This window comes from Drosophila takahashii, chromosome 2L (genome assembly GCF_030179915.1).
Source record: "Drosophila takahashii strain IR98-3 E-12201 chromosome 2L, DtakHiC1v2, whole genome shotgun sequence".
In the NCBI taxonomy this organism is placed as follows: domain Eukaryota; kingdom Metazoa; phylum Arthropoda; class Insecta; order Diptera; family Drosophilidae; genus Drosophila; species Drosophila takahashii.
Genome location: NC_091678.1, coordinates 20,032,693 through 20,048,055, shown reverse-complemented (window position 1 = coordinate 20,048,055; position 15,363 = coordinate 20,032,693). Strand labels below are relative to the sequence as shown.

At 39.8% G+C, this 15,363-nt stretch overlaps 1 protein-coding gene across 8 annotated transcripts in view; it reads left to right on the top strand.

The window, feature by feature from the left end:
• The window catches only part of bun (TSC22 domain family member bunched), a 104,217-nt gene that overhangs the window by 5,043 nt on the left and 83,811 nt on the right, over positions 1-15,363 (top strand). For 6 of the 8 annotated variants that reach the window (XM_070211806.1, XM_017156585.3, XM_017156587.3 and 3 more), the window contains exon 2: positions 1,271-5,484. In XM_070211806.1, the coding sequence (XP_070067907.1) occupies positions 2,462-5,484 (3,023 nt within the window). In that variant the 5' untranslated portion in view covers positions 1,271-2,461. The remainder of the gene's footprint in view (positions 1-1,270; positions 5,485-15,363) is intronic. The other 2 variants (XM_017156591.3, XM_070211807.1) reach the window with 2 other exon arrangements.

The window sequence follows — 15,363 nt, the reverse complement described above, 5'->3', positions numbered from 1 at the left end:
AAACTAGAGTTTAGTGACCACTGTACTAACAAATACAAACAAACTCTTTTCTAACCAGTCCACGCAATTTATGAATGATCGTCAAAAGCGTACGGTTATTAACCAACACAAGTGCGGCAAAAAAAAACGGCGCGTGTGCTCGAAAATGTTTGCAAAACTTTTTCGGCAACTTTTTTCGCGAATCACTTTGTGGGCTGCCTTTTTATCTCTTTCTCTTTGCTTCGCGCGCTCATTTCTGATTTCCGTAAACGAAATCGATTAAATAATGAGTAAGGCGAACAAAAAATCAATGCCGAAAGAAAATAAATATTTGAATATTCAATTGCAAATGCAAAAATAAATAAGAGAGAAAAGAGTTATTAAAAATAAACAATCGGTTTTTTCGCTGGTTCGGAAGGAAACCCCCTCCCAAAAATACCTTCTTCCTCTAACGTAGCACTTAACTAATTCAACAAAACTACGACGTACCCACAACTCTGACAACTCAATGAAATCAATAATAAAAAAAGGAGGCAAAACAAAAAATAATGAAAAGCACACAAAAGCATCATCAACATCGTCATGATGATAATAAACGAACATGAACTACGCAGTTATAAAATTTAACTAGATACTTATAGAAAATCAGGCAATATACCGAGACAGAAGGTTCGCCTTAGGCTTCAGGCAAAAAGTATAAAGATTTTTTTGAAATATAGAGGGGGATATAGTATAGAAACATTTTGGAAACAATAGCTTTCTCCTATGAAGTATAGTTAGGACGGAAATAAGTGATTTAAATGTGATTTATAGACTCAAATTGGAACCATTTTTATGGGGAAATGCGAGACAAGAGCAACAGATTTTTTAAAAAATTTTTTTTAGTTCTATTGTATTTTTTCAAATATTTTAAACTCTTTGGTTTCCAATTAATTACAATTTTCTAAACCCTTTATTGAGTGGCTATAGTTATTATTTTTTGGTTACCATTTAGTGCACTTAATTACTCAAATGAACTCTTGACAAATGTTTTTCACCAGGGGTTGTCTCACCCTTCCCATTTCTATATTACGTATACGTCGCGTTGTTCAGTGCAATTATTTATTTTCATTCGTGGCTTCCCTGTCCCTCGATCTTCGTGGTCGGCGTCGTTTCGTGTGTATTTAATTTAATAAACAAATAATATTTATGTTTATTCTTGATCGAATTTCGTATATCTTATTTTCCTATCAACCATTTTAAATTAATTCAGTTCTGATTGTCTATCTCGTTCTGCTCTGCTATTTCACAGGAATTTGATTTCTACAATTTACTGCAATGTGCTAGAAAAACTGAACCGAAGAAATTGATTAACTCTACGAGATAAAGCTAAAGAAAACAACAAATTGAAAACCCATGCGTGAGCGATTGACGACGAAGTGGAAAAGTGCAACAAATATATGAATACAAATATAGATCAACGTGTGAAGCCCAAAATCAAATCCTTAGTCAACCAAGATCACCAAAATATTTTCATAATTTATAAGAAATATTTCAAGTGTGATAGCAAGTTCTAAAACACCTCAAAAGAAGTCATATTCAAAAACGAATCATCAACTGCAAAACCGAATCAAATCGAATTGATTCGATTAACAGCTGTGCTGTACACATGCACCTGTGTGTGTGAGGGGGCGCGCGCGTGTGCGTGTACGTGAGTGTTACGTGTGTGTTTTTGTGTGTTACGGTGTGTGTGTCAGTGTTGGTGGCGAAAATTGAAACGCCCGCTAAACAAAGTCAAGCGCTAGATGGCGCTGTCGCTGCCGCCTTTGACCAGTGTTGTTGTTGCTGTTGACGGTGTGCCCCACGTTGTTGTTGTTGTTGTTGATGCTCCAGCTAATAAAACGCGGAAAGGCGAATTATAACCGCCCACCAACCCCACAACACAAATACAGTCGGATAAATAAATAAATTTCAATTTATTAACATAACAAAATCAACAGTAAGTCCCAACAAAAGAAAAACATAAAAATAAGTAATAATATCAAGAGTTTCGCATTACCCATCGTCGGTCGGTTCAAATTGCGTCGCGTCGCGTCGCGATCGTCGCTAGTCCTCGGATCGCATCGGAACGGAACATTATAGTACGGACGGTTACGGATCAGATCGGATCGGATCGGATCAGTTGGCAGTCGGTGGCACCTGACAACGCAACGCTAACCGCTATTATGCATCGGCGTCGTCGGTTGGCCAGTGCAAAAATCGCATTCGAATTGGCGGGCGAGCAGCAGCTAAAACAACTGACAGAACTTAATTAATAAAAAATAAAAAAACAGAGAATTAACAACAAAAAAATAGACATTAAATAACCCATAGTTTTACTAACTAATCAAAACCCAAGGTATACATACCATAACTTTTTCCGTGGCCCCAAATAATCCAAGAATCGTCTGCAATCCTGGATTATTTGCTAAAGACTTTGCGCACGCTGAAATCCAATTCGATTATGGCCGAGAATCAAAGTGCGGCCAGCGAAGATTCCGGTCACCAACAGCAGCAACAGCAACAGCAACACCAGCAACATCAGCAACCACTAGCCACCACATCAGTAGTTAGCGCCGCTTCAGCCACATCGTCTTTAGCTAACCAGTCGCCCACTAACTCGCAGGCCTCATCCCCTGAAAATTCCCAGGAAGCACTGCCTCTGGTGCGACGCCAGCAATCAGCAGCAGTAGCAACAGTAGCAGCAGCAGCAGCAGCAACAGTTGCAGCAGCCACCAGTAGCAACACTTCGCAGCAGCAACGCAGCAGCATCAGCAACATGTTTGATCGCACGGTTAATGCCAAGTTCAAGCCGACGGCTTCAAATTCTGGACCCGGAAACAATCCTGGGCGCAGGAACTCCATGCTCACACCAGCCAGGGGCGTCAGTGTGGGCGGGACAGGCGGCAACATGCGAAAGCTGACCAAGGTCAACTCGCTGACCAGCAATCATCACTTTTCCGTGTGCTATCCACCCAGCAACATCTATCAGAATAGCAACAATTCCGGCAGCAATTCGCCATTGCAGCGCACCACCAGCGAGAGTTTGCGTTTGAATTCCTTGAGTCGCGTGGCAGCAGCGACAGCGGCAGCCACATCGGTGTCCCGGGCCAGTAGCAACTCCAGCCTGGCCACATCCACCTCCACATCGCTGGCACCCAAGTCCACCAGCAGCAGCAGCAACTCAGCAACCCCCCAGCAGCAGCAGCAGTCGGTGGGCAGTAGCAACAGTAGCAACAGCGGCAGCAGCAGCAGCAACAGCAACAGCTTCACCAAGGCCAGTTCGCCCAACAACAATGGAGCACGTTCGGTGGGCGGTGCAACGGCAACTGCAGCTGCAGCTGGCAGTCATCACCATCAGCCACATCACCACCATCATCATCATCACCACCATCAGCATCACAGCCACCAGCAGCAGCAGCAACAGACTAGCCTTAGCCAAGGTCATGCCTCGTTGACTGTCGCCGGTGGTTCAGCTGGTGGAGGTGGCTCCTCGGGAACTGCTGGCGGCGGTGCCACTAATCGCAAACCAAAGACGACTTCCTCATTCGAGATCACCTCGGTGACGGTGGGCCATCCCAAGCTGAATGCTGCCGGCGATACGGGAGACGAATCGGCCGATGATCTGGACGAATCTCACACGGATGACAATAGTCGGATAACGGACCTCGAGAACGAGACGCCCTCGATGTCGGAGGATACGTTCTCCAAGGAGGAGGTTTACTATGCCAACAATGCCCTCAGCACGAATGCGCCGGTGATACCGACTAGCTCGCAATACGGCCTCGTGGTGGTGGATCCCATCGGGCCCTCGCTCGGCCAGACGATCCAGAATGTCCAGGTGAACGTGTCGGATAATATTATCAATGTGGTGAGCGGTGCCGTCACACCGGGCGGCACTAAGAAGAAGGACGACATCAAGGAGACGCAGCATCGCAGCGAGCGGTTCAAGGTGGTCAAAATTGAGTCCACGGAGCCGTTTAAGCGTGGTCGCTGGATGTGCATGGATTACCTGGACCACTCAAGTGTGGGCAATGGTGGTGGTAATAACAACGAAAAGACTGGCTCTTCTACTTCCGATGCGCACGCAGCCACGGCGGATGGTGCAGCAGCAGCAGCAGCAGGTGGCTCGGAGGCCCCAGTGCCCCACAAGACCACCCAGAGTATGATTCTACCGCCCACGCAGAAGCTGAACGAGAATCACCTGGAGGCCAACTCGACCGATGCCAATTGGAACTATGCCGATCAGCAGCAGCAGCAGTCGCAGCAGCAACAACAGTCGCAGCAGTCCCAGCAGCAATCCTCGCAGCAGCAGCAGCAGGCTCAGATAAGTGCCACGCCCAGTGGGGTGATGACAGCCCCCGCCACAGTGGTTCATGGGATGCATCAGCTGCACATGGAGGCCCAGCAGCAGCAGCAACAGCAGCAGCAGCTCTTCGACAGCGTCAATGCCAATGCCAGCTCACCCAATCCACCCGGTGACCCCAACAACATGGACTATGCTCGAACGGCGGCCATGCAGCTGCAGCAAACGTTGCAGCAGCTCAAGCAGCGCGAAGATGCCATGGACGTGCCGCCGGGGGGCTATCCAAATTACCAGAACGGCGGTGATGCTGCAGGCGGGGCAGCGATCAACAACAACAACAGCGGCGGTGGAGCGGCGGGAGAGTCGCAGCTGAGCACCAGCTATGTGGAGCAACAGCAGCCGCTGTCGCCGACACCACTTACGCCCCAGGCCGCGCCCACATTCGCAGCTGTTGCTGCCGGGCAGTCGCCCAACTTCCAATTGGAGCAGCAGCAGCAACAGCAACAAGCAACATCGCAGATTGATGGGATAGTCTCACAGCCATTTAACCCACAACAACAGCAGCAGCAGGCCCCACAGCAATCGGCAGCCCAGCAAACAGCAGCAGCAGCAACATCTGCAGTTGCTGCACCACCACCACAACAGACTTCAAACACTTCCAATGCAGCGGTAACCACTGGCCAGGGTCAGACATTACCGTTGTTATCACACATGACCAGCTACGAGCAGCAGCAGCAGCCTAATCTAGGAGCAGCAGCAACAGGAGGCAACGCAGCAACATCAGTGGCTGCACCGCCAGCAATTCCCACGCTGCAATTGCAGAGTGCCCCTGCAACAATTGCCGATCCACAGCAATTGATGGTGCCACAGGAGGAGCAACATCAGCAGCAGCAGCAGCAGCTAACACAGCAGCAACAGCAACAACCGATTCCGCCAGCAAATATCGCGAGTGCTAGTGCCAATAATAGTAATCTAAACCTAACGAATACCAATGTTGTGGCCACCGCCGAGGCAACGACTAACGCGCTGACCTTGACCGATGAACAGGCGACCGCGGCAGCAACCGCTGCAGTTGCAACCGGAGCTGCGGCAGCAACAGGAGCCACATCGACAGCAGCAGCAACGCAGCAGCAAATCCAACAGCTACAACAGCAACCAAATGCAGAATCCGAGACTGAAAGGTGAGTCACAAGAAAAATATATCTCTAGTATTACAAGCAAAATATATCTATACACAGAGGAAAAAACGGAACAATATGGAACTGATATTGTTTCATATCAATTTTTCTATAACAAAATGGTATGTTTTCATATCAATATGGTACAAAATCATATGTTCGGAAATATCATTTTGATATGAAAACAGATGGGACCAAAATTGACATGAAAAAATACCCGATGTATGACTATTTTTTGTCTTTTTTTTCTCTGTGTAGTATTACAAAAATAGATATTAGAATGTAGGATAGAAACCTGAAATTGACAATTGAATATTGATACAAATTAATAATTAAATTAGCCAATTGAGCTATACTTTTATACTAAGAAAATCCTAAAAAAAAATTTTTTTTTATATGTAATTCAACATTTTTTTTCCTTTATTAATTCCCAAAATTCCAAATCGATTCCCCAGAAATTTCTACCAATTTTATTAGGGGGAAATCAAATCTATTTAGTTCAATGGGTTAATGTATTTGCCTGCTATCTTATCGAGTTTTCCATTTTCCTCTTCAAATTCATTCACAAAAACTTGTGACTTTGGTTTTCCGCTTTTACGACAACCTGGCATTTGGTTGTCTTATCTCAAATAGTATTGGGCTGATCAAATATTTACACGATTATACACAAAACGCTGCCGCTCTGTTTACTTTTTGTACGGGGGACTTAATCAATTAAGTCAAAGACGACTAGAAAGACGGTCCCGAAAGTTATTTACGGACAGAGCCGAGGTTTGCCTTTGGTTTGCATTCGACTATATTTAGAACGCATAAACGTTGTTTGAACAAGTTTTGAGAATGCCCGATGCCCTGACAGCCCCTACAGCCCCTCCGGTGCCCTCCCCCCCTTGAATATTATCGTCTAGGGCTAGTTTCAGGTTCATTTCGAGCCGCTAAAGTGCCAACACGCGCCGCCTTCTCTTTCTCATTGTGTTTTGCCGTCTCTTTCGGTCACAAGAAATAATTTCGCCACTCAAATAATTTGTTGTTGGCTCTTTTTTATAGTTTTTTTTTCTTATATTTTTTTTTTAGTTTTGTTTGTTTGCAAATTTGCTACGTCCATTTGCTGGAATTGCTTGCTTAGGCGGGAAGCGTAAAAAAGAGAGAGAGAGAAAGAGAAAGACCCCTAATAGAGGGTAAACCTCATTATAATAATTTATTTAATAAAAATTCATCAATGAAATTAGCCATGGAATGTTTGCCCAGAAAGCGAGCAGCGGTATATTCTGTTTTTTTTTTCGGGAACTGATGGGAAAGTTGTGGAAAAGGGGGAATGGACGGGATCGACGTGTTTTTGTGGGGGCGGTGGCTCTACAACCACAACAATACGAACGTGACACAAAAGGTCGCTTTAATTAAGTTCGTTTTAAAGCGTACAACAGTTTACCCAATTGCCGTACACTGTGAAAATAATGAAAATATTGTTCTGGCATACCTACCAAATTGAAATAATAAATTCAGATACATTCAAAAGTTGAGTCAATTTTTAATGGTAGTTAAGCCTCTTAAACTTAACTTAACTCCAGCTTACCATTTTTAAGCTTATTTTTAAAAGAGGAGTTCATTTAATCGACGCTATGAATAATGCCAGTTATTTATTACTTAATTGATTAATTAAATTTATTTATTTACAAAATAAGAAACTACTTATTGGTTAATTGTATTCATTACTGTTCAGTTTAATGCAATACATTACAGATTGCACTTATCCGTTTGTATTTCGCTTTAATAAACTATAAAATGCTTTCTTCGCCAATTGAAACGAAATAATTTTTATTTAGCTCTTTGTTTTTTGAGTATTTCCAAACTAACTGATTGAACTTTTTTCAGGCTAAAACTTTGTGACAGTTTTTTTTTCGTTTTTATTATTGCCATTCGGACTGATGACTAATTTGTTTGCCATAGAAAAAGTTTATTGGATGACTCACTTTTTGGGGTTTTGCATGTGCTGCTAAATAGGTTGATTAAACTAGAGAAATGCATACAAAAAGGGGGATCTTTTTCGGTAGTTTATATACATTGAGCAAATGCCAAGAGATTAAAGAGAGACCAAAGTCAAGGCAAGTGAAACATGTGTGTAGATACAGATACAGCGGATACAAAAGATATGTGTATATTATATTCTTGGCAGATTGCGCATTTGCGTGTGACGAGGAGCGAGTCAAGTGCCTGCAACCCCCTTAACACCCCGCCCCTTTTAGTCACTCCCCATATTTCTGAACGATCGTCCCTCTTTATTTTTTTCTTTTTTTTTTGTGCTTCCCCAACGAGAAATGCAACTGGAAAATGTAAAAAAGGGGCAGACTATGGCAGCAAAAGGCAAATTACAATGAATTATGTGGCTTGGGTATTAAAAATAGCCGGCACCCAGGGCCGTGGGCTGCAGAGGGGGTTTCATGGAGGGCCCAGGGGGGTGACAATGCGTCGTATGAGTAATGCCTCCCCATATGTACACTTGGAAGTGGTTTGTTCGTGCTTGCGTTTGTCGGCTTAGCAACAACTTGAAGACCAAAACGGCCTGCACTTGACAACTTCTCCACAACCAACCCAACCAACCAACCAACCCCCCTCTCAATCTTCATTTCACATTTATTTTTCTCCATCTCGACTTACTCAGACAGACAATTTGTCCATGTTTTCTTTATTAGAGCAACTGATTGATGCACTGGGCCCAAGGGCGTCTCACCCATGGTTTTCCACATTTTCCCCACTCTCCTCGAGATCCACTTGCGTCACTTACATTGGGACAAGTGGCCATAGAGGAAAAGGAGTGAGGAAAACCAGTTTGAGCCCTGCGTAATGAAAAGGAAAGTCTTTGCTGAATGACACTCAATGTGGCCTGTTGCAACAATTGCAATTGTATCTCACTTTACCTTATATAAAAGAAGAGGAGTATTTTATTGGATTCAAATTGAATAACAACTATTAAGGGGGACTTACTTGTAAAATTAAATTAAGGATCTTAATTTATATGAACTTTTAGCAACTGCAATGTTATTTGGTACTTAATTAAAAAGAATAAAAAATATTAACTAAAAATATAATAATTTTTTTTATTCCCAAATTTAAATCAAATTCTAAATAGATCTTTAATTTTTTTTTTTTAATCATTTTCCTTTATTAATTCAAATTGTGTAGATCCTCTGAATTATCACCATGATTCTCTTGAAATCAAAGAATGTTTATTACTAGAATATAAATCGCTGCTTGCGTCCGAGAAGCATCTGGAATATAAATTCTATTCCCTTCCGTTGAAATTTGCAATATTTGAATATCTTTAATGACAAGAATAAATTCCATTAACTTCTTATGCCCGACTTGGCCCCATGGTCAAATGTTGTCATCGTCCAAGAGCTGAGCTCATAACTTTTGCTCAACACACACACTGGAAGCTAATTTGCCTTTGTCCAAGCTGCCAATTAGTCGAGCAGAAGTAATCAAAATGTCGCTGTAAAGCAGAATACTTTATGCGAAAATGTCTGGTAATATTCTTTTTCTTGGTCTTATTGCATTCGTCATTTATTAAGGGACTGTTTTACAAATTACATATTTAAATTAAAACAAAAAATGTGTAAAAATTTGTAAACATGTGCTATAATTTCAAGGAAAATATTTAACATCTATTTAGTAGAATATTTACTTTTCAAATAATATCCTCGAGTTTTAACTCTCAATATTTTGAAAGATATATAGATACAATGTAATGCGCTTACTTTCCATTTATATGAATTCTTTAAGTTTTAATTTATATCATATATATAAAATCAAAACTTATAAACAAACAATTTTTTTTTAAGATTTTTAAAAATTCATATGTATTTTTGTTACTTTACCCATCACATGATTGTTGCCATGCGGATTCCTTCTTCTTTTTCGCAGCTTTGGCTGAATCTTTTCCGGACTTTGTTGCTATAATTTATATTGAACAATGTTTCACTCAGCCGCCTCTGTCTCGACTCCTCTGGATATCAAGTGATTGTGTTGTGTGCCTTGTGTGTGTAGGCAATTGACAGATTTACTGCAATTGGTTTTGGTTTGCCGGAGGCAACGACCCGATCATCGTTTCCAGAGAGCCAGGAAAAATGCGTCACCCGGCGGTAAAGAAGAACCGATAAGAAGGGGACACCTTTACCAAATCCCCCTGGAAACATGAAACTATATGGGCAGTGGATGTGATTACCTCATGCGTTGCTTAAATCGCGACCAAGGCAGGGCCATGTATATGTATCGTATATATATCGAAATGTTAACTTGACGCGTGCCTGGCATTGACCGACTTAGAATAATTGAAAGAGCCCCGAAACAGGAGCTGGGAAATGGGGAGGTTAGGCCTGTTCTTGGATTCCAATGACCTCGACCAGTGAACTTCCGTAATGGGAGGAACGAACCGAGGGAGAGGCGCCCAGAAATGCTTTGTCAATTACTCATTCTCCTTCGATCGAAGTTGATTCACTTATATACATTCACCACCGAGCGGAATCAACAATAATAAAGTATGAATAAAGAAGTAGCCAATGAAATAGAAGAGGAAGAATCAAATTGAGTATTCAACAGTGTTCTTAATGTCATTATTGTTTTGTTTTTGCATTTTCCGTTTACTTGGACAGCGACGTTAAAATCTATGTCAAAGTCACAGAGAAAGGTATAATATATTCAGGTTTGTCAGATTTTCGAACTGATCACTCATACAAAAAATATGAATGGACACCTGCTCGAGCATTTTCGTGCTCATATTTCCAATGGCAAACTGAAGAATTTTAGCCATCATTTGTTAGAGTAAAATATGCTAAATTTTAAAATATTTTTTTTGGTTTAAAAAATTACAATTTTTTAGGCGTTTGGATTTTATTTGAATTCCAGCTTGGAAAGTTTTAGGAAATATTTAATTTGGTAATATGAAATCCTTTTCAAAAATATTTGATTAAAATTGATTTCTTCCCTAAAAACGCATGTATATTTGGGAATGATAAATCAAATACCCATACTCAAAACAATTCATCCCTGTGATTCCAGTTTTTTGCAGATGATTTTTGCGAAGGAACGGAAATATTGAAAATACTTGTATTTATTTTTTGCCACAAGGTCAAAAACATTCCCGTCTCACATGTGCCAAATTATATATCTTTTCTCAGCAACTTTTTCCTTGGCTAAATTTGCTGCCTGTTTTGTTTTTCGGGGCCTGTCGTCTTTTGACGCATTTGACCTACTAAGGAGGGAACTTTCTGTGCCATTATTTTTCGCTCAAAAACCTCCTGACTCGGTTGGCACTTCCGTTTGGGATTCTGCCTTATCGGGTGGCGAACAACCAACAAAGCCTGCCATCTTCTTCCCCTGTTCTCGTCTACCATTTGTTTATCTAAATTATCTAGAATTTGCTTGGACCAAATTGAACCTTATACACCCACTTGTCAAGCGAACAGATTGTACAAATGTTTTTGCATGTCGTCGGTCCATAAAACCAAACCAGCATTAAAGATAGCAATGAAAAGGGGGTATTCTGGGTTGGACTAAGGCATAGCTAAATAAATTTGTGAAATTGTATTTATACAAATAGATTAAAATTGAACAAAATGGTATAAGCTTTCTTAAAATAAAAATCCTAGTGCTAAAAAATCTCGAGAGAAATGTGACTCAAGTGGTACAGTTGGCAACATTGTTGGTTAAACACGAAACAATTCTAATCTTGAGATAATGAAACCCTTTATTTATCAGCAACAGTTGTTGCCATTCTTCGCGCTAAAGATAATTTACATTACTAATTTCTTTTACTGCGAAAAATGCATGAGCGAAAAACGATTCTAGTTCAAGTGTTTCTTTAATGAAAATGTAAACAAATTTGTCAACACTTGTTAAAAAATAGCATTTAATAGACACAGAAATTAAAGTGAGCTATTATTAAACTTATTTACGGTTAAATGTAGTTTCTTTTCGTAGATCAAGGGAGTACGTTTTTCTTGGATACTGTTAAAAAAGACATTAGTATTTTAGTTTTCGTTGAAACATCTTTTCCATATTAAATCATCTTCCATTTCCTCATAATGCATTTACCTGCATGACGTTAAATAAACATGAACACAGTATACGAACATGCATTTCCATTTTATTTTCGTCTCGGTTACATCTAAAAAATACGCCATATTGGGGGCTTGTAGCCCCCCGTTCATCTTTCCACCCCCCTTTCGTCGACATAAAAGCCACGCTTTACGCTAAAATGAGCTTCGCCTTATGCGCTGCGCACTTACTCGCTGTCAAAGTGTGTGGGGAAAAATTGTGATGTAAAAAAAGTAACAAAATGTAGTAAAAACTGGAAATAATTCGTTTACAACAGCGTGTGGAAAATGTAACAAAACCAAAAACACAGCTTGACCTTCGCTTGGGAAATTCGATGCTCAAGAAATGTGGCTGGCGACGGGAAAGGAAGGCGGTGTGTGTGCTAATATAGGCGACACACAACTTTCCAATTGGTGATGAAATAGTTTCGAGTGCTTTAGTATATATTTATAATTACTATTATTACGATGTTTGTGGAAATTGCTAATAAAAAGCTTAAAGGAGGATTTAAGTTAGGGTGCCATTTCATAGCTCGAGACATAAACAGAAACAGATTTGTAGAAAGAAAATGTTAGATGTTTAAAATCATAGTACAGAAACGATCCTTTAATATTCGCTATACATCCATTTGCAATTTTCTTTAATTATAAAATTATATAAAATAGAAATTATAATATGCAAAAATTGAAAATTTGATTTGATTATGGTATACGATCCAAAAAGTATGGTATAAAAGCATTAAATTATAACTTTGTACGGAACTTAACAATGAAATTGTTTGAGTTTTCTTTTAAAAATAAAAAATGTTTGAAAAGTTTTTAATATATTTAAAATTGTTCTTATATAGAATATGGGTAGTATACCCTAGTACTAACCAAATAATGAGTATTAAATAATAAAAACAAAAAGCGAACTCTCTGACGTCGCTTCGTCTGTCTGGCGTCTCACACACACAAACGTAAAAAAAACATATTTACGTGTTGGTGAGAGATTTTTTTGCAGTACTCCTAGGATTTGTTGTTGTTGTTGCTGTAACTGCAAATGATCGTTGGCCGGCGCATTACAACAAGCTCTCTCTCTATCTTTTGGCTCTCTCATTTTCACTCGCTCCCCTCCCAAGCACACACACACCCCACACACCCCACACACTCAACGCACACAATCATCGGTCATGCGTTCGTATCGCTTCGTTTTGTGTCTAAAAATAGACACAAATATTGAAGTTGATTTTTATACGGCCATCGTCAGATACCCCCAAACCCCCCACACCCCCTGAAAAACGCCTCCCCCTTTTCCCGCCCCTCGAGTCGTTTGGCGAGTTCGTTGTTGCTATCAAGCATTGCCTATCAATGTGCGACTATTTCACTAGTTGTTGTTATTGTCATTATGTATGTTGTTGCTGCCTTCATTATAATGCGTTGTTGTTGTTTAAAAATAAACTCTGCTGCGCGTGGCATTTTTTTTTGTTTTACTAGTTCTACTCTCTCGCACTCTTCGGGAGAGGGGAAAAGGAAAAGAGAGAGGAGCGTTGATTAAACTCAATGAAATAAATTAGATTTAATTCATGTTTCAGGCCATCTCCAACATTCTCAGCCGTTACACGGAGGAAATTTCATAGATCATCTTTGTAAATCTTAAACCAATTGACTTTTTAAGAAAATTTATTAAAAAAAAGCATTAAATATTAACATATTAAAAATTAGATCTCAAATTATTTTTAAATATAACGGTGTATACATTAAATATAATTTTTATAGGAAAATCTATAAAATCGTTTATTAAAAAGCGTATCATAAAAATAAATGTTGAGTGTGTAAAAAAAATCAAATTTTCTTATAATGTTAGAGGTATTAAAAGACTGATTTTTTTAACACATTAAAAATGCCATCATATTTTTTCTGTGTACCTACTTTTTCTGATTCTCATTTATGACAAAGTTTTTTAAAATTTTTGCGCAGCATTTTGCAATATTTGTTTTGTATTTTTTTCGCGCCAATATTTTTAGCACCTTCTTCAATTTTTCTCTGTTGCTGGCATTTTTGTTTATTTTCCTATTTAACGCCACGAGCTGTTTTTCTGAGATAAAAAGGGGATGGAAAAGGGGGGCGGAGTCTGTTGAGTGCAACAATGTTGCCTCGTTTCAAGTGGCTGTTTAACCCATTGATGGCCCCGGGGCGTTGCGAGTGCATAATGGGAACATTTAACCGAGTGTGAATCTGTTCCGTTTTATAAACAAAGATAAAAGGGTGATGGGGAAAAATATATCGTGGAAAATAAGGAGTAACTGGCACTTTACTTATCTAAGGTTGTGACTCAGAAATCTCTCCCAACCAAATTCGGATGGAATTCCTACAATACAATTGTAATACAAATTCCAATCCAATTTGAGTGCAATAGATTTCTGTAAAACCCATGACTTTTGGTGTATAAATTCTTCTCAGGAAATGTCCGCCTAAACTGAAGAATAAATTTCAAAAACCAAAAAATCTAACCAAAATAAAAATATCTAAACAATCATTGGGGACCAAGTACTTGCGCATCTAATTATTCCTACATATTCCAAAAATAAATTCGGCAAATGCTTCAAAACGAATTCCAATACCATTAGAAATAGAAAACGAAAAATTCCCTTTGTTGCCAGGCAGGAATGTTAACGAGGTGTTGTGTGGTGTGCTTTCGGTGTAGTCTCCCTAATCATTATCAAACAAATATAAAACGAAAAAACGCTGACGACTCACAACCTGCCCCACTGTGGTTGCGATGCGAACTGCGAACTGAAATGCTGAACAGGTGTTTCCATGTGACGAGAGCTGAACTTTCATCGCTCGAAATTAAATGCGAACTGCCGGCAGAGGGAATACCTCAGATTACGACTGCCCCCAGGGTTTGGCTCGTTTTTTCTCATATTTTTTCATTTCTTTTTTTTCCTTTTCCCTACAATTGACACTTTGCTCACTTGTTTTAGACATTTTTGCTGAAAATTGAAACCTTGACAGAGCGTGAAACGCCTTTTATTGATTTATGGGCGCCTCTTCGTGCGCTCGAATCGTCTGATTGATTGATTGATGATTGGCTTTGACTTTGGGTATTGACTTCTTACATATTTGCAAGTCAAATTCAGTCGAAAAAAAAACCGAATTAAAAGAGTGCAAAAAAATCTAAAGCACTGGGAAAAAGTCGATTCCCGAAATACAGAACGAAATTATTGATAGACGTCAGTTGTTGGCTGTGATCTTTTAGATAGATAGGAAATCGCAGGGGAAGAGAGCAGGACCCAGAGCACATGATTTAAATACTAAAGGCAAGAATAACAAAGAAGCCGAGTAAAGCAAAAAGGAAAAGGAAAACAACCAACAATATCAGGCATATTTATTTGCTCATAAATTTCTACGGTCCGCAAAAGATAGCAGAAACCACCACAGAGAGACATTGTCCCCATCTCTTTCGCTGTCTCTTCGGTCCTCTCACTCCGATTCTCCCCCCATTTCTCTTGCCAAGTGCCAAGTTTCTGGTGCGATTCTTCTCACAGTGGGTCAATAATCGCAATCAATTGAATCTTTTTATGTGCTGTGCATGCAAATTGCAAATTGCTTAAACCAAATTCTTACAAATTGAATATATCTCAACATTTCGGGGAATTTATTAAATGGATTTTATGTAGATAGATTAAAATGACAAGATCGACGCCTACATTGACCTAACTTTTTCCATAAATTACAGTGTTTTAATTTCTAAAGACCCTGGGGTATTTAATTAATGATTAAACTAAAATTCAATATTTAAGTCTATTTC